Here is a 20,043-nt window from a genome sequence, read left to right as displayed (position 1 = left end):
CAGAGGTACATCGATGAGGCTTTGCGGACCTACACATGGACGCCTGTGAATGGAACAGATTACAGGTGAGATTGACCCCTTTCCACTTGGAATCAGCATTCAGTTTTAATTTGTCTGGTATGAAAAGATCCTGCATTGAAAAGCCTTGGCTGTAGACAGTGTGGTAAAGTGGCTGAGGTGCTGCGTTTTAAAGCACAGGGTTGCCAGCTCATTTCCTGGAGCATGGGAAAGGCGCCATATAAATAAAATGTATTGTTGTTATTATTATTATTCTTACTTCAACTAGTTGTGTGACCGTGAATACACCACTTAACTTGCCTGTTTAGCAGTTGCAAACAATATAGAAATTCTGTTCAAATATTTTAATATTTAATGTGACAAATATGTTAATGGTACAAATTGCTTAATCGTGTAAATATTAATAATGCAACTAAATGTTAAATTGTTAACCTGAAAAAAATACAATGGTAATGTAAAAATGGTGGCTGAGGAGCAGGACTTCAATTCAATTGCCACGTGTAGGCATGCTGCATATATATGTGCAAAATATAAGCTGTAGAAAATGAAAAGTTAAAGGGATAGGCTGGAGTAGAATTTGCAGCCATTAAACCCTCCTTAACAGACACTTTATGGTAAAAGAGAAGGATATGAAAGTACAAGATGGTGGGGTCTTTTTAGCCTGCAGAGAGATCATTCAGCTGACCCTCAGTGCTTTATTAAATAGAAACTAATTTCTGTGTATTTAGAAAATGATGGATGGATGGATGGATGAATGATTGACCGATTCAGTCGACCACAATTGTCAAGGGTGCTTTGTTAAATGCAGACAGTGGACTGTTTGGCTGAATGGCTGTGGTGTTACTGGGCTCCATGTCTTTACCTCATGACTCCTCTTGTCCTTCCCACTTCCTCCACTAGAGTTCTTCTGTTTTCCTTCACTCATTTTTTGATTTGGCAAGAAGGCACATGCCAAGCTGTTACACAGCATTATCTAACATCCTGATTAATATTAATACAACATTGACAGCACAAATAATAAAAGGTCTATTAGGGACCCCCACATGCATGTAAAACTGAAGATGCTGCAATACAGTGCACTCTTTTTTGAAGAAGAATAATAATAATAGTAATAACATTCAAGGGCATATTACAAGATAAAACCATAAGATGTTACAATTAAATAAATAAATAAAAACAAACTGTGAGCTGCAAATGAGGGAGAAGAGAACCAATGAAAAGTCAGGGCACCAGCAGGGTCACCCCCTTTACTGCCAGTGTCCAAAACAAAGAACAGAAATGAGCGTGTGGTGGCACAACACAAACCAGGCCCAATATATACCTTTTTAGCCACTGAGGCTCCTCAGAACTGACAGTTCTCTCGAGCAGGTCTGGTTCAGGGAGCTCCATCTGCGTTCCTCACACCAAGATGCCATCTTTCAGCAGTTCCTCCAATTTATGTCATCCCGACCACAAGAGGCGTGGTTTAGTTGAACAGGGGCGTGGCTGAGAAGGAGGAGGGGTTATGGAGAAGCAAAGAGATGGTATTGTTAGTTTGTCCTAGTGGGGTTTTTTCATATCCTGTCTTAGCCTTGAAAGTGATCCTTAATCATAAAACATGTAAAATATAAATTAACACAACAAATAATCAGAATAATTAATAAGGATATAATTTATAGCACTGAGAAGGCAAGTCTAAAAATGTGAGTTTGAATATTCTTTTTAAATAAAGAAACAGAATCAAGGTATTGAATATTAAGTGGGAGGGTGGGAGTTCCAGAGCAGAGAAGCCATGTAACTAAAAATCTGACAGACAGATGGGACAACAGAAAGGCCTGACATAGAAAAGCAGACTGGTGTATAATCTTTAAGAAGACTGTTTGAATACACAGCAGCCAGATCATGAAGTGCTTTGTAAGTACGGAGAAGAATCTTAAGGGCAATACAGTACCTTACTGGAAGACAATGAAGTTTATAGAGAGTAAGGGTAATGTTACTATGAGCCTTAGTTTGTCTTGATAAGCATGTAGAAGAATTCCACATTAGGTTTAGCGTGGATACACAACAACAGAGTGTTACAACAGTCCGGTCTTCATGTGAGCAATGCATGAATTAGTGTCTCTGGTGCAGAGAAGGACGGTAAGGGAAGTCATAAAAGGCAACACGGGATGTAGCAATAATGTGAGATGGAAAAGACTAACACAACACTGCGGCTCTTGACTTGAGAGCGTGAATGAATAAGTATGTCTATAGTGGAGAAGTTAACATGTCCAAATTTTGAAGTTAGCTTTGGAGGCCACAAGGAGAATATCAGACTTGACACTGTTAAATTTTGGGAGATGATACGACAACCAAATACTAATATTGTATAGGCAAGTAATGAAAGAGGATAAAGTACAAACCTGACATGGTTTGGTAGAAGTATAAAGCTGGATGTCATCAGAATAGCAATGGAGTCAAATACAGTGATGATGCATAAGTGAATCAGCGGGAAGGAGGTAAATAATAAAAAGCAAGATGCATGGAACTGAACCCTGTGTCATGCCAAGGCTAACAAGTGAATTGTGAGAAATGCAGTTATTCTGTTGAGTGCATTGAAATCTGTTAGTTGAGTAAGACTGAAATCATGAATAAGCAGTACCAGTTTTGTTATTATTATTATTATTGCATGATTTTATTCCACTTGCCCTCTCTGTTTGTCTGGGTCAAATTTTGCAATCCATTTTTTAGCCACTTTTACTGAACCAATTTCCTTCAGACTTTACATGCATACTGGTCTCCCGTGACAATGCAATATTTCATCAGTTTTGACCCGGGACATGTACATTAATTATGTCAAATTTAAATTTCTCATTTCCTACTATTATGCTTTTAGCAAATTACACATATATACTAGGGATGCTCAAAAAGTTTCCGAACTTTTATATTTTCGTTGGAAACTGTGAAGGCAGGAGGAGTAGTAATTGGTTTTTGTCTGAGAGTGTCATGTGACTGAGAAAAATTGCATCTCAAGGGAAGGTGACTATATATAGAAAAGTGATGTAATTTGTTTTTGAAATTCTTAATAAATAAAGTTAAAAACAAGTGCGGAAACTTTTTGAAGGTTCCCTCATATATACAGTAGTGCTTTTAGACAACATCCGTGTATATGAATTAGCGGTGTTGGTCAAGTGGTTAGCATGTTGGACTTTTGATCAAACGGTCAAAGGTTGAAGACCAATGTAGACAAATTAATTAAAAATACCATGTTGATTTAATTATTATTAAAATTTTGGCAGATTACTTCAATTTGACAGTTAAGCAGCACTGGTCAAATGGTTAGTGTGCTGGACGTTCAATCAAATGGTTGAAGGTTTGACACCAATGTACACAAACTAATCTTTTCTTTTTTCTTTTTTTTAATTTTAACAGCTTTTCATCATTTATATAGAAATTTGGCAAAATTCCCATCAATGGATTAAGTGTTGGGATTTTCTAAAAAAAGATTGAAAGTTCGATTTTCCAATAGACCAGTGCACATTTCCAGTACTTCACACGTGTAAGGTTACACTGTGGTTAGGATTTTCTGAAATGAGAAATGAATGTGAATGAATGTTACATTTCACTTTAAGATCGTAGGTTCGATTCTACTCTGTCGCTAATGTCAAGGTTTATGTAACATGCCGAGGACTGTATGGCATTAGAATGGCTAAAAAAAAAATAAAAAATACTGTATAAATATAAAAAACGAGATTTTTAAGTGACACAATTTTATTCAAAAATACACTAAAAGGTAAAAAATACGTTTTTTTCTTGTATTAAGATTTTGTTGGTCATTAGAACATTAGAGCAATCTAAACGAGAACAGACCGTTCAGCCCAACAAAGCTGATTAAAGCATTCTATACACTTAATTCTTCTGAAAATATCATCAAGCCTACTTTTGAAAGTCCCTAAAGTCTTACTGTCTACCACACTACTTGGTCACTTATTTCAAGTGTCTAAGGGTCTTTTTGTAACGAAAAACTCCATAATGTTTGTGTGACATTTACCCTTAAGAAGTGTCCCCATGTTCTTGTTAAACTCATTTTAAAATAACAGTCTCGATCCACTGTACTAATTCCCTTCATAATTTTAAACACTTCAATCATGTCACCTCTTGATCTTCTTTTGCTTAAACTGTAACAGAAGTGGCACCTAATGCTATTCGGTTAACTCTATGTAACAAAGAATGGCAGTCTAATAACATTCTGCATTGCTTCATAAAGGAAATATCTGGATGGACTCCAGTTTTGAGTCTGGGGCCTAGGAGTCTACTTGTAATACTAACTGGTCACCTTTAGATATGGTCAGGTGGCTCAGAGAGGGAGCCATCTTACATAGTGTTTGCATGCAGACATGATAGTTGTCATGTAACGTCTGCCAGAGTGTCAGAGGAGTATCTGTCTGGGAAGAGATGGTGCGGCCTGTCCACAGGACCTGACCTTCAAAGAATTGTGAACTAATTCTTCTGAACAATGGAGCTAGAAGAGAGGGCAGTTTCAGACACTACAGTTTGCCACCACTTTCTTAAAGTGTCTCCAAAGAAGACATTTAATGGTCACCACTTTCTTGAGTTCATCCCATATCCCCAATCTATGTATACATATACAGTATGACTTAAATAGAAATTGTGAATTGCCAAATTAGTTAGTAATCAGGTACCAGTAGCTCAGAGCAATTCAGTTGTCACTCTAACCAAGGCTGTGCAAGTGCTGCGTTTAGATTGGAAATCAGATTTTTCCAGACCCAAATTATTTCCGGTCTAAGATTCACTTTAAGCAAACAGATATTAAGAGGTGATATGATTAAAGCATTTAAAATTCTGAAGGAAATTAGCACAATGCTGTTACTAAACTCTTGAAAAAGAATGAACATTGGCACACAGTTAAAAACTTGTTAAGCACCTACTTTCACAGCAAATTTAGAAAGTTTTTCTTTACAAAAAGAACCATGGACATGTGAAATAAATGAACAAGTAATGTAGTAGAGAGTAAGACTTTCAGGACCTTCACATCTTGACTTGATGTTAATTTTTGAGAAATTAGGTGACTAGGATTGGCAAGCTTGTTGGGCTTCATGGTCTGTTCTTGTCAAAGTTTTTCTTATGTTCTATGAGAACAGCAACATTTATTTATATAGCACATTTTCATACAAATAATGTAGCTCAAAGTGCTTTACATGATGAAGAATGAGAAAAAAGACAAAATAAATCAGAATTAAAATAAGGGAACACTAATTAACATAGAATAAAAGTAAGGTCCGATGGCCAGGGAGGACAGAAAAAACAAAAAAACCTCCAGACAGCTGGAGAAAAAAAAACAAATCTGCAGGGGTTCCAGGCCGCGAGACCACTCAGCCCCCTCAAGGCATTCTACCTAACATAAATGATCAGTCATCATTGAATTCAGGGTTCTCATGGAAGAACTTGATGATGACAGTCATGTGGACTTCTGGCCTTTAATCCATCAGTGTAGGGACATCACTGTGCTTTGATCAGGTGGTGGTGGCGTAGGTCGCCACCCCAGAAAACCGGAAAAAGAACAGAAGAGAAAGTAGGGGTTAGTACGGATTTTGGAGCCACCATGAATAATCATGATAATTAATTGAATATACACAGCATCAGAATTAAACTAAGATGAAGCTATGAGAAAGCCATGTTAAAGTAATGTTTTTTCAGCAGTGTTTTAAAGTGCTCCACTGTATTAGCCTGGCGAATTCCTATTGGCAAGCTATTCCAGATTTTAGGTGCATAACAGCAGAAAGCCGCCTCACCACTTCTTTTAAGTTTAGCTCTTGGAATTCTAAGCAAACGCTCATTTGAAGATCTAAGGTTATGATTTGGAGTGTAAGGTGTAAGACATTCCGAAATATAAGATGGAGCGAGATTATTTAAGGCTTTGTAAACCATGAGCAGGATTTTAAAATCAATTCTAAATGACACAGGTAACCAATGTAGTGACATCAAAACTGGAGAGATGTGCTCGGATTTTCTTTTCCTAGTTAAGATTCTAGCAGCTGCATTCTGCACTCATTGCAATCGATTGATGTCTTTTTTGGGTGGTCCTGAAAGGAGAGCGTTACAATTATCTAGTTGACTGAAAACAAAAGCGTGGATTAATTTCTCAGCATCTTTCAATGTTATAAGAGGTCTAACGGTGGAAAAATGCCGTCCTAGTAATCTGATTAATATGTGGTTTAAAATTCAAGTCAGATTCAATAGTTACCCCTAAATTCCTTACCTCAGTTTTGACTTTTAATCCTAATGTATCAAGTTTTATTTCTAATAACCTCATTATATCCATTATTGCCAATCACTAAAATTTCTGTTTTTTCTTTATTTAGTTTGAGAAAATTAATACTCATCTATTCAGAAACACAAGTAAGACATTGTGTCAGTGAATCAAGAGAGTCGGGGTCATCAGGCACTATTGATAAGTACAGTTGCGTGTCATCAGCATAGCTGTGGTAGCTCACGTTATGCCCCTAGATAATCTGAACTAACGGAAGCATGTAAATCGAAAAGAGCAGCGGACCCAGGATAGAGCCTTGTGGAACATCATATAGAATATCATGTGTCTTTGAAGTATAATTACCACAACATACAAAGAATTTCCTACCTGCCAGATAGGATTCAAACCAATTTAAGACACTGCCAGAGAGGCCCACCCAGTGACTAAGGTGATTTCTAAGAATATTGTGATCAATGGTATCACTCAGATCTAATTCCGTAGCAAAATATAAAATATATTAAATTAATGATTGATCAAGGTAATGAATTATGCTCACTTTAAAAAGAAATTTAAGAAAAACTAGAGCACGAGTTAGCAAAATAACACAAAATGCTGTAGAGCAGTGATTCTTAACCTTTTTTGAGTCACGAACTCCTTTCAGAATCTGATGAAAGCTAAGGACCCCCTTTCCCCAGAAATATTCATGTAAACACAAATTTGCATGCAATGAATACAATGTACTTTATTTATTGAGATGTGATCATCTCATACATATACACAAAGTATTATTAAAATTTAAATAAATAATCTAAAAAAGCACTCCTTTTTATGCAAAAGTAATGGCCACCCATTATAATTATGATATACAATCCTCTTGCACAAATTAAAACAGATCTACTACAATTACTACTACTCCTACTACTCCATCTACTCTCTCATTATCTACTTTATTTCAATGAGAAGGTTGTTCTTGTTTGCCTTGAATAAGAATATGAAACTGTGGAGTGATCTTCGACAAGGTGTCATGCATATCATCTTTGACATCCAATCTACTTCGACTTTTCGTTTTGATAGAAACAAGTGCTGAAAACCCTGATTCACAGGGATGAGTGAATATAAATGTTTAATTTTTATCTGACCCTCACAGAGCCACTGAAACCCATCCATGGACCCCCTAGAGATCCATGGACCTCAGGTTAAGAACCCCTAGTCTATAGGGAAGTCAGATTTAGTTCTGGCTTTGGTGTCATGCCCAATCCTCCCCCATCAGAGCTTGATGAGTCCTTCCTTTGTGTTGGGTTTTGTTCACAATGAAAGTTGTTATCTTCTTATATGATAGGCTACCATGGCTGTCCGTTTGTCTGTCCAGCATTTTAAATCACCTGTAGCTCACAAACCGTTTGACCTATTGACCTGAAATTTGGTACACATATATTATTTGACATCTACTATCCGCTTTCAGGGCGATGATTAACCTCCAAGGTTATTCCTCTTTTTATGTTTATTTTATTGTAGAATCAGCTCTCGGCAGCAGGCAGAAGGGCGTTCTCATTCCCTACCACCTTCGCTGTCACTTCCCCTACCTCTTCATATCTTAAATCATTCTTGAGGCAGATTGAAGACTTAAGTGCCAGCTTAAGTGAAAAATGAAAGAAAACGTACTAAGTAATTGCAACACAAACACTGACTTAATCATTTTTAATGCAAAAGATGCCAATGAAAGAAGAGAAGAAGCGGGCCGCTAGGGTGGTGAAAAGAAGAGCTGCTCAGGAAGCAGCAAGCGCATCAACCGCTGAGCAAACAAATGCTAAATGTACAGAGAAAGAGGATGAAAACTAGGAATGCTCAAGTCAAGTTGTGCAGTGCACCTTTACTGGTAGAAAATAATACTTGCTGGAAGGATAGAGTTACAGGATAATTCTGGTATTGGTATGTTGCCCCTGGAATGTGTTATAATAAAGAATAAGATGAGTTATTTATATATAAAAGAATAACTGGTGAAATAGGGGACATGTTTATTCTAGTGATAGGAACGATGCTCCTATGAGCTGTGACACATGCAATGGGTGACATTTTTACACTGTGCTCCCCTTGAAAGTTTTGCAGATATGAGGAGCATGGCAGCAGTGGGGAGTGCCTGTTATCTCCTGCTTACTCACTATGTCTACTTTTGTTTTTGTCTCTCTCTTTTTTTATGTCTCCATGCAGCTTGGGATTGGTGCTGCCACCATACAGTCTCTTCCACATCAGAGCCAACTTGAGCGATCAGATTTTACAAGTGCAGTGTAAGTAGCCCGCCGCTTGTCCCCCCGGGGCCACAGCTCTTCCTGCCTCTTTCAGCGTTGAGCACCTCACTACCCCCGACCTCTCTCAAGCAACTAGTCCTGCCCCGTGGCAGACCAAGGAAGACAGACAGGGTGACTGGTGGACAGACAGACAGACAGACAGACAGGCCCCTGAGCAGCAGACACTAACTTGCAGCTCTTGAAACTTTCACACAGCCCTTGCTTTGCTGGTTTTATTTGGTTGCCCACTCCTCCCTTTGACGATAAGAGAAGAAAAGCTGGTAATCCTGTTGAAAGAATCAAACGAACCAAAGCTAAAAGAAATAATAGGACTGCGCTGTGATTTTGTTGTGGTTTTGCTCTTGCCTTCTTCCCGCAGTGGCTCCACTGAACGTTGTGCAGCGCAGTGAAAGAAAGCCTGGCATGCCTTTCACTGCCGCCTCCCGCTTCCACCCCTTCTATGCTCCTCCTGTCGCTCACTTGCTTGCTCTTTTTCTCTCCAGATGTCCGGTGCTTTTTTATTTATTTTGTGTTGGCCTGCCCCCTGGGGCCTGTGCCTGGTATCACTATGTGTGCGCCCCACCCCGCTCCCCTTCTTGTCACTCTTGGTCCTAATTTTTTGCTTGCATGCCAGCTAAGATCTGCAGCTTTGAGCCACAAGGAGGCAACTGTGTTCCTCCTTGCTATTTCTGTGCCATTGCTCCTTTTTTCCAGGACATTTCTCTCTCATTTTTTTTTTCTTTTACTTTCCTGCTGCCTTATTTTCTTCCTGCGCTACCATTTGCTCTTACATGTCTTAGACTAGACTGCTCAAACCTTTGTGTTCTTTCTCATCCTCTGCTATTAAGTTGACTCTTTACTTCACGATTATGTATTTATGACCAAACACACACACAAACACTAGACACTCCAACTTGATGGAAAAATGAATGAAACAAAAATCTGAAATGCAAAATGACTGATTTTATTTCGAAAGGAATTAATAAAATGATATGAATGAAGCCTACTGCCCAGAGGAGTCAGCCTGCCCACTTGTGTACTCATCGCTCACCTTCACACTGCAGACTCAATGCGGGAAGCTAAAGTCTGTGCAAACCTTGAAGTCAATTAATGGGAGTCTGCCAAGCAAGTCCTCAAGCTGTGCCATGTAAAGGACCAGGCACCAAGAGCAAAGCTGACATCCTGACGGCCCCAGTAGCACATTCTACCTTTGCATGTGTTACCCACTCTCTGGTGCCCCATATTTGCCCACATCAGCTTTGTGATAAGCTCTTCTTTCATCAGAGCAGGTGCTTCTTATTTAGCTCTTCATCTGCGTGGTGGTTGCCATTTTACTTCTGGCAACCCTTTGCAATTCAGAAAAAATCAGTCACTCAAATAAATAAAATAACAAAGTTAGCATGAAATATCAATATAGCATGGGTGAATAACAAGTAGAATAATTAATCAAATGTTCACCTGTCTTGTTTTACTGAGCCCTCATCCATTGCCTGAAGCTGGGAGGTCAGTTTATCTGCACATTTCCAATGGACATGTGCAAGAAAAATTTCTTTACTTTGTGATGCCCGGGCGCGTACAGCCGCCCTAACCTCGGCACAGACAGGCAGGACACACAGGTTTAGTTTGGCTTTATTTACACAGTTCAGCACTCCACAGCACAAAGTAACTAATCACCAACACAGTCCCTTTGCCTTCAGTCCTCCACAACAGGCTTTGTCCTCTTCCTCACGACTCTGGTCGTTGGATGTTGCTGGCCGGCCCCTTTTTATAGGGCACCTGTAAGGACTCCACGTGCCTAACGAGCTTCTTCCGGCAGCACTTCCGGGTTTGCTACAAAATAGGACCCTGCAAATGTCCAGGCACCCCCTGGTGGGCCTCTATGCTGGAAACTAAGGGGGGCTGCCCTCTGTCGGTCCGGGGGAGAAACTGTCCTGGAAGTCCTTCCATAATCAGGGTGGGTAAGGGTTTAATGCAGCTATCATAACTAGTAACAAGAAAAGCTTACATATGACACTGATTCTTTGGGCTTCAGTTCCCAGCTTAGTTATTTTGCATGGAATAAGCATATTGCTCCTGTGAACTTCTTTATTCTGTTTCCACTCACACCCTAAAAATTGACTATATGCATCAGCTTCATTGATGACTTTAAATCAGCCCAATCTGACCGTCTGTATAAGTATTCCTATCATATTTTGGGCGGTTTCTGGCCTTCGTATCCAGAGCTGCAAAGATATGCTTTTGGGCCCAGTGACCATATTCTGTAAGGAAGAGGGATGTTAGCTTCCCAGGCCACAGGCACGTTTCATTAGCTCAGTAGGCTACATGGCTCAGGTTTCTCCACATTTCTACATTCACAAAAGGAATAAACCAATTAAATCTGTTGAAGGCCGATCAGATCACACTTGTTCTTACTTTGCATGAAGGCAAGAGACTACAAGGCCAAGGAACAAACTCTCTCGTGCTGGCCTCCCACAGCAGCCAGCTTGTGATCTCTGAGCTTTGTTGTGTTCAGCTCCTGCATTTCTGTTCTCTTTCTTTCTTTCTTTCTTTCTTTCTTTTTCTTTCTTTCTTTCTTTCTTTCTTTCTTTCTTTCTTTCTTTCTTTCTTTCTTTCTTTCTTTCTTTCTTTCTTTCTTTCTTTCTTTCTTTCTTTCTTTTTCTTTCTTTCTGTCTGTCTGTCTGTCTGTCTGTCTGTCTGTCTGTCACTCTGCTCAAAATCCTCTCATTTCTCTCTGTTTTCACAGCCTTCAAAATTGAAAGTAAAATGTTGCTTGAACACTACAAATAAAACCAATTTAGGACAACAAATAAGTGTTTATGAACATTGTAAAAAAGAAGTTGACCGTGGAGAAAATGAAAATGCAATCATCCATTGGTCCCTGCAGTTCTCTCTGAATATATTCCTCAGCTTGGCACAAGCTGGCACTGTTTCTTTCGTTTTTTCCCCCGATTTCTCAAACGTGCGCTCTTTCTCTCTCCTAATTTCCCTGCCATCTTCTCAAACTCTTTGATGGTCACGCACACATTTTTTCTTGTCTCTCATTTACATTCAATTCAATTAAATTCAGTTCAAAGACTTTTCCCTGGCATGGTATGAAAAATGCATTTTGAAAGCTTTATTTTATTTTTTTTCAATTCAGTTCAAAGATAATGTTTTTACCCTAAGCATATATAGTGTTGCAAAAGAATTAAGAAGCAAGTGTGAAACTTGTATTTTCTTTTCTACATACTTTATTGATTTATCTTATTAATAGTATTATACACCACGGTGAGCACTCGGTATACTTTAGACCATTTTTTTTTAATTCAGCTTATTTTTATTTAGCGCTGTTCAGTAACTGCAGGCTTAGAGTGCTGTAACAAATTCACAGGTAAAATGTAATTTCCATTTTACAAATTACTATTTACATAATATTTACACATAAAGGTAGAGATTTGTTTAAAACCACAATAAAGCAAGCAATGCCATAATTAAAATAAATGGATCCAAATATTTGGCCAATTTTTAGTAGAAGATGATTGTAGTTCCATACCTTCACATCACTTCATCATTTCAATAACTACAACGACCATTCTTTATTTTTCGGAGTAAACGTTCACCACATTCTGGTGGAGCTGCATCCTTATCATCACAATGAAGTTCTAATTCAGGAATGAGTGATAACACATTAAAGTAAAAGGATTCAGATTTTGGTTTGATGGACACATTTGCATGGCCGCCTCTCTTGCTGAGGTACTGATGTGTGGCCTTCTGTTATCCGACAAGGCCGTTTCACCTCCCAGCTTTCCTTCTGGCCAAGACGTTTCAGTTCCATGTGTAGCTAATTAGATAAGAAATCTACATACGTTAATGAAAGATCATAATATATTAATAAACATATGCAATAAAGAAATGGAGAAGTCTAGGCAAAAGAATTAGCTATCACATATAAAAATGGGAATAGCTAAAGAAGAAGAACTTGAGCTTTGAATGTTGATAGATATCAAAAGTGGTATAAGAGATGCAGATAGTTAGCACAAAAACAAACAAAAGATTTAGCCTGCTGAGCTAAAGGAACATTTTCTGTTTTCCTCAAAGGTTTGCTCACTTTTCTTGACTGACATTTCTGCACAGTTTGTACTCAGCAGAGTCGCACCTTTTCTCGGGTTACACTCTCCATCTCCATTTAAGTGCTTCTGAAACCTACAACATGTAACAAACTCTCTCTCTCTCTGTTTCTTGTCACAGTTATTGTGCATTTCTTTAATGTCTTGCTCATTTTTCCTCTGTTTCTCATTTCTGGGATCTGTCTATCTTCCTTGATTCTCACTTCTCGTATTTCACTTTTCAGTCATTTTTTTCTGGCCATGTATTTCTCTGGTTTGTCTTATTCGTTGCTCTTCCTTTTTTGCTTTGCATTAAATTTTCTCTTAAGGTCTAGATATTCTCCTGTTTTGTGTGCCATTTTCTTGTTCTTTCTGCCAGCATTGCCCATAAGCTACTTCATTTCTCAGTCTTTTTCTGTTTTTTCTTTGTTTCTCAGTTAATATCTTTTATTGTCCTTATTTATTTCATATGTTTCTGCCGTTTGCTTAATTTTGTCATCTGTGTATCCCTTATTATCATCTCTTTGACTTCTTTCTTATAGTTCTCAGCCTGTGTTTTCTATTTCTCTCGTCCAGTCAGGCTTTTTCCATTCATCGTTATTCTATTAACAAATTCTCCTTTCTTATTTTCATTGGTTTACACCATTCCTTGTTTCTCATTTCAGTTTTTGTTCTTGTTTCTTTTCCCTGCTTGTTTACTCTCATGCTTTTTTCTTTTCCTCTTTTGTCTAACCTAGTTGTTCTTTTCATTTCCCACTTTTCATACATTCTTTGCGTTCTTCCTTCTGTTTACGATGCTCTTTTATGCCATATTAGTGTTCTACAGCTGCCACCACTCTTCTCATTTCCATGGTTCATTCATTATTCCTTTCTTTCTTTCTTTCTTTCTTTCTTTCTTTCTTTCTTTCTTTCTTTCTTTCTTTCTTTCTTTCTTTCTTTGTATCCATTTCTCTTTGTTCTCTGACATCTTTGACTGTTGCTTTCTTTACTTGTCTCTCTCCCTCTCACTCACTCCATCTCTTTTGGACTCTGTGCCGCAGCTCTTTGGTTTGCTATTGGATTTGCTCCTGCTTGCATTTGCTTTTTTTGCCTGCTTTTGTTTCATTTCCTGCTGTTCTTCCTGTTGCTTCGGTTCTTAGAAATTCTACTGCTAATTTGATTGTTATTGTTTTTTTCTTTCTTTCTTCCATGTGAAATTGCAAGACGTTTTCTTTTCTTGTGTTTCTGTTCTTTTTTGTGTTTCAGTATGATTGATTTAAAAAAAGAGAAACAATATTTTTATTCAAATAGTAATTGAATAAAATATTGTCTGTGACCCCTTCCCACCCGATCCCCTGTTTTTTTCTTGCTTTCTCCTCTCTGGTGGATTCACACAGTGCAAAACATCTTTAACAAGGGCAAGTATATACTCAATATTGGTCCACTTACCCCCACAACCCAACCAATCCCGCTCCTTCCTCTCTGTCCCCTGAACCTTGACACCTCAATCCTGTCCTGATCCTCACCCTGTCACCTGCTTGCCTCCCCCTGCCCGTCTGCCTCCAAGGCTCCCGTCTTCACGCCTCGCACACCCCAGTTCATACGAGGCAGTGTGTCTTGTTCTCCTCGCTGCGGCTATGATCAGTCTTTTTTTAATTCTTTTTGTTTTTTTTTTTCTTTCTATTGACTCCCTCATATTCCTAGTCACGTTTTTCACGCGATTTCTGGAAATGAAGCTCCCTTGATGATTTGTGCCTCCCCCTTTTTCTCCTTCTTCTCCTTCTCTAAACATCTCTCTCCCAAATACCAACCTGATGTGTTGTGGTGAGCTCCCTCCAGTCCCATAATTCCCTCTTTCCCTTATTTTTCTTGCTTGTTTTCTTTCTCCTGTCCCTCCCCTTATCCTGTATCAGTGTTGTTAAACCGCTGTCCTTCCTTTCTTCCCAGCCTTTGGTCTTTCACTCATTACCTTTCACATTTATTGTCCACCACTTTGGTGGTTTATTTATCCTCCCTCCTTCATTTTTCTCCCCTAGGCCCTCCTCCCATCCCTTTCCTTCTCCACCTATTCCTTTATTGTCTTACTCCTTCTATCCCACTTTCCCTTTTATCTTGCCTTGCCTTCGTTTCCTCCTCCTTGTCCTGTATCTCTTCCTCTCCTAATTTAGTGTTCCCCTCAACGTTCTTCTCCTTCCCTCTTGTGTTATCGTGTTATGTCTTCCTGTTTCTTGGCCTCCTTCTCAGCCCCTTTCTTCTTTCCTCTTTTCCCTCTTCCTCTTCTTCTAAACTTTTTATCCTCATCCTCCTTCTTCCCACCTCTATTTTTTCTCCATCTCTTTTCTGCCAAAATGGTGTGTTCGGATCGAAAATAAAGTACAGCCTGTTAGCACTGCTCCTCAGGAGAGTTTTCTTGTTCATTTTTCTTTTTCTTTTTCTCTTTCTTACTCTTTCTCGGTCACCTTTTTGAAATCGAGTCAAGTTTTTTTTTTTTTTCTTCAGATTTTCTTGGAAATGAATTTTAGATCATTTGAAAATAATAAGGTTTCTCTGACCTTTTTGCATAGTCACGATGCAGCAATTGTAGGAGCATCAGCAGCAGCTTGATGAAGCGAAATGAAGCCTGGAATTGAGGGGCAGCTGAATCTGATGACTTCCTATCACCCAAGCACCGTCCCAGCCACCCTTTGTTTCTCCCACTCGAAGTGCAGAGCGTCCAATAGCTACTCTGCACAGTGTGGGCCTCAGCCTCACCCTTAGGGTGGATGGACAGAGTGGTGGCCAGGCCTAGGGGGCCTAAGATACAGCCGAGTAGGCCCAGTTTTTTGAGATTCAACAGATGCACTCTGTCATCTCTTCAGTTTGGAGATTTTACTGCTTGACCACTTACTGCGTGAAGTACAAATTCAGGATAGACCCTCATAGGGGTTTTAAGGGTTGGTGACTTTTTCATTTTTCATTTTCAGCTTGGCTCATTATGGCTCCACTATTTTTGAGAGGCTGTACTGTCCTTCACCAGACCCTGGACACAATACATTTTTAAAAGTTTTTTTTTTTAATGTTTTTTAAATTGTACTGGGCAGGAATTCATATTTTCTTATATGGAGCCTTATAAATTCAAAATGAAGAAGATGTCGCACTGCCGTTTTAATATTTGAAAATCTTATGAAATGGAATGAAAAAATCTTTATGCTCCATTTCATGTATTTTCAATACTTTCTTGTTTTCTTCATTTACTCTTCACATTTAATTTTTTTCACCCATTGAGTGACCTGCTCTAAGGTTATTCTGCTCTTCTTTAAAAATAAAAAAGTTTTTTTTTCGTAACAATGAGAAGTGGCAATCATCAGCTGATTTGGGACAAACCCTCATAGCTAAATGACTTCAGCATTGAATGTTATAAGGACAAATTCAAACCATAAATATGTCATTTCATAGGTAGATTACCTTGAAAAGCCCTATATAGTAATTATTAACACACAAGTTATGTGTATGAAAGTAAGTACGGTGACCATTATTTTTTTTTATCGGAGTTTTATACATATTGCTGACTGTACAGGTGAGTCTTGTTCAGCCCTGAGTCAATTGTATTCCTGAAAGAGCAGCCTGGCTAGTCAGCTGCATCATTAAAGATGCCTGTAACTGAGCAGAATGATTTACAGTGTATGTTGTGATCACTGCTGCAGGGGGGATGTGGCCACCCTTCAGAAAGCCCCTCTTAATTCTTTGAGGACTGAACATTTTTACCAAAAAAGGATGGTTTCACACAGAAACCAACGTAAAACATCTGTTGCTGCATGCTGTGGCTGGCAGTTTGCCAAGAATGAGTGGCAGGCTTGCTGCCAGGCTGTCTTCACATGGCTGGGACAGCAGCAGCAGTGGTCACGGTTGCAGTGCATTACAATCTGGTTTCTACCTCTTATCATTGTTAAGTGGCAGTCCACCCTGGCGAACATTGTCAGTACCATGGCTAGCTGGGGGACGATCAGCTGAAGCTGAAACCTCACATTTGGCTTCGATCGCTTGTATCAAAATCGGAGTCCGACAAGTCATAGTCCAGTTCAGAGATAATAGACAAGACGTTGTCCACGGAGCATTTTGCTTTACGCATTCGCTTTGATTTCTCTCAAGATGTCAGTGCCATTTTTGCCGTTGTGTGCGCCTTGCTACTCACATGAGTGCAGGGAATCTCAGTCAAATCTAACTTTCCTTCTAGCAACGAGAGTCCAATGTAACGGTTGCTTTTGTCACAGTTTACAGTTGATTACCATTGTCAACTCCTCCTTTTGACAAAAGTCGACCTCAGCCCTTAAAGAGTTAAACAGCTTTTCAATGGCAAACAATCCCACTCTTCAGCTCCTCTGTGAGGGATCAGGCTTGAGGACTTCTGATCATTTAAAAGACTGAGCCACGGCCATCCTGAGTCTCACTCTCTTGACTCTCTTCCCCGTGACACCTATGTTGTCCATGGTGCTTATACAGTGGACCCTTGACTTACGAACTCAATCCATTCGCGAGGGCTGATTGTAACTCAAGTTGGTTGTAAGTCAAGACTATTTTTCCCATAAGAAATAATGGAAATACCCATAATGCGTTCCGAACCTCCCACAGCAACACTTACTTAACCTTTTCATAATAAAAAAAGGGTTGCATAATGTGTATAATTTACCAAAACACCAATAGTTTTTCTAATGTACTAACCAAAAAGTTATAAAAAGTGCCTAGCCTACCAGAAACAACAATTTCATACTGTACTCACCATTTAATTTGACATCTTTGGGCTGCAGGAAGGGAGGAGGAGGAGAATGAAATGGAAGGTGGTTATTGTTTGGAAGGAGCCTCCTTATACAAATCTTTTCGACATGCTGTACATATTAGCGAGATCGGTCACACGAACACCACTCTCATATTTCCGCACAATTTCCTTCTTTGTTTCGATTGTGATCGCTTTCTTTACCTTCGTTACCTTCTCCTCCTTCCTTAGCAATTATCGAAAAAAATTATATAAATCACTGCACTGACCGAAAATACGTCCACAAACACATGTACCTGGGCTCTGACTGACGCTTGCAAACGCTCTCGGCTGTTTGTTTACAATCGCGCACGCGGATACACGTGACCGCATTTGGGTCGTAACGCAAGATGTTGGTCATAAATCAAAACAACAATTTTGGTCGTAAAACAAGTTGTTCGCATGTCAGGCCGGTCGTATATCAAGGGTCGACTGTACTATTTATACAGTTTGTCGTAATGCAGTATATTCTGTGGCCAAGTGGCTAACATGTTGGGATTTAAAACTAAAGGCTGCCAGCTGTAACAATAAGAAAATATTTTTTTCTGTACGTATAAAGAATCTTAGTGTGATGCTCCTTGTACCAAGACACAATCAAATTGTGTGTCCATTGGTATTGCTATCTTCAGTTGCCTGCTTTCTTAGTTTAGTACATGCAGCAGTGAAAAGACAACTCTTGGATGTTCGCAGCAGAGGCAAAGTTTCAAAGAAAAAGCCTGAAACTGGCAAATAAAAAAGAAAAGGTTCACATGAATGACGGTTTCCAAGAGTCTGTGTTTGATGATGCAGTGGCGTAGCTTGAGTTTGTGCCGCTCAGGGCGGTGCGGGGCTTCAATTTTCTACCCTCCAACATATCTGAATATGTTAACCTGTTTAAACAGAAAATTAAAATGACGTATAGAGAAAAATTAAGATACATTTCGCTTAGATTTATTCATATATAGAAAAACAAAAAAATTTTCACATAATTATTTATAAGCATCAACTAGACAAGAATACAGTATAGACACACTGATAAGCTGTGTTCTAATTATTAGTTTAATATAATTACGCTGCGAAAACCAGAAGCAGTGTAGTATACAAGTGATAGGTGAGGATGTTTTCTGCGCAGAGCAAGAACGCATTCGGATTGATAATGAAACGAAATTATAAATTAATTGTTTATCTTCCTAGAAATTATTATCGGTATAATGTTTGTTTATTTTTGTTATTGCCTCATAAATTTCAACTGCTGTGTCTGATGCCATCTCAGAAGGACAGTCTAAAAATTATTTTTGAAGCATTTGAATTTTACTTTTTTCATTCATGAGTGATATTTTTCCGAACCCTGCTGTTTACACACGAATTGTACTGAGCCTTTTGGCCAATGCCCCCCAAACCCCCCCCCCAAAAAAATGTGCCGCCTGGAGCTACGCCACTGAGATGATGCTGGCCTTAGATGTGTACTATTTAAGGAAGCAGCCTAAAATAAGCAGTAATAAGTACTTTGCATCTTTTAATGCAGTTGTGCGTCTGGGCCTTCTGCTTGTTTTTCCACCCTTGGGTAGAATCAGTTTGTTCGCTTTTCTCGCGACAATAGTGGACACCTCTGTGTAAAATCCTTCAGTCTCATAGCAGTCTGTCTCGTGGAATTATTTTCATTTCTCAAAACAACAATAGACTGACCCGTTTGAGAAAGCGGCTTCATTACGGCCATTTTTGATCAGAGAACTGAACTTTAGGAAAGCCAGTCCCCTGTGACCCGAGGAGAGACGATTTACTTGCTTTATTGAACAGAATAGCGGTTTCAAATGTGCTAACGTAATTACAAAAGTTTCTCTAATAACCACTTAGCATTTAAACGTGATTAATTAAGGATGAAGTCAGGTTACGCCCACACTAAAATGTCATTTTTTAATGAAAACCATCTTTATCCACACTAGCATTTTCACTTGGTTTATAACCATATTACACACTATGTGATATTGTGCTTGCTAACTGATTTTCTCGATTTCAGCTTCATTGGCCTTCAGTTCGTGGGCACCATGAGAATGGTTGTGAGGTCCAATTTCATCTTACGATTGGGCCGTTACATGATTGGAAGAATTTCTGTCATATCAGAAATTGTAGTTGCCTGTCTTTTAGCGTGAGAGCTATTTTCTGTGTATGTGCATTGCACACATGTATGTTGTGGCATGTCAATTGGACCAAATATGCTTGCGTAGTTTGAAAACATATACGACTTGTGAGTCTTATCGTGAGGTGTGACTAGTCGCTACACCACAATTTCTAAAAATCGCACCAAGATTACAAAATATTAAAAGTAAAAGATTACATCTTGTCTGAAGAAGAAGCCTGTGTTGCCTCGAAAGCTCGCATATTGTAACCTTTTTAGTTAGCCAATAAAAAGTGTCATTTTGCTTGACTTGTCAGTAAAAATCACACAAAACACAATTTGGATGCCTACAGGTAAGCAACACAACAAGAGCCATGGACCGCAGCTCTTCTGTGCCCGCTATTTTGGAATATTTTGTTCTTCAGTGACCAGTCAGAGAATGAGTGTTTGTAATGAGCAGGATCCAATCTACTATTGATAAAGTGTATCAAATTAAAAATCAAATCAATAAAGGAAGACCTCTGTAATAAGCACAAACTAGCCAGAGCGAGGTGCGAGTCTCT

General features: G+C 38.9%; 1 protein-coding gene across 1 annotated transcript in view; it reads left to right on the top strand.

Moving 5' to 3' along the window:
• cacna2d2a (calcium channel, voltage-dependent, alpha 2/delta subunit 2a) overlaps positions 1 to 20,043 on the top strand; it is a 667,325-nt gene that overhangs the window by 605,005 nt on the left and 42,277 nt on the right. Inside the window, exons 21-22 of the mRNA XM_028824557.2 lie at positions 4 to 65; positions 8,456 to 8,532. Coding sequence (XP_028680390.1) covers positions 4 to 65; positions 8,456 to 8,532 — 139 coding nt within the window. The remainder of the gene's footprint in view (positions 1 to 3; positions 66 to 8,455; positions 8,533 to 20,043) is intronic.

The sequence above is a fragment of the Erpetoichthys calabaricus genome, chromosome 18 (assembly GCF_900747795.2).
Source record: "Erpetoichthys calabaricus chromosome 18, fErpCal1.3, whole genome shotgun sequence".
Lineage (NCBI taxonomy): Eukaryota > Metazoa > Chordata > Cladistia > Polypteriformes > Polypteridae > Erpetoichthys > Erpetoichthys calabaricus.
This window is presented reverse-complemented; position numbering and strand designations above follow the sequence as displayed.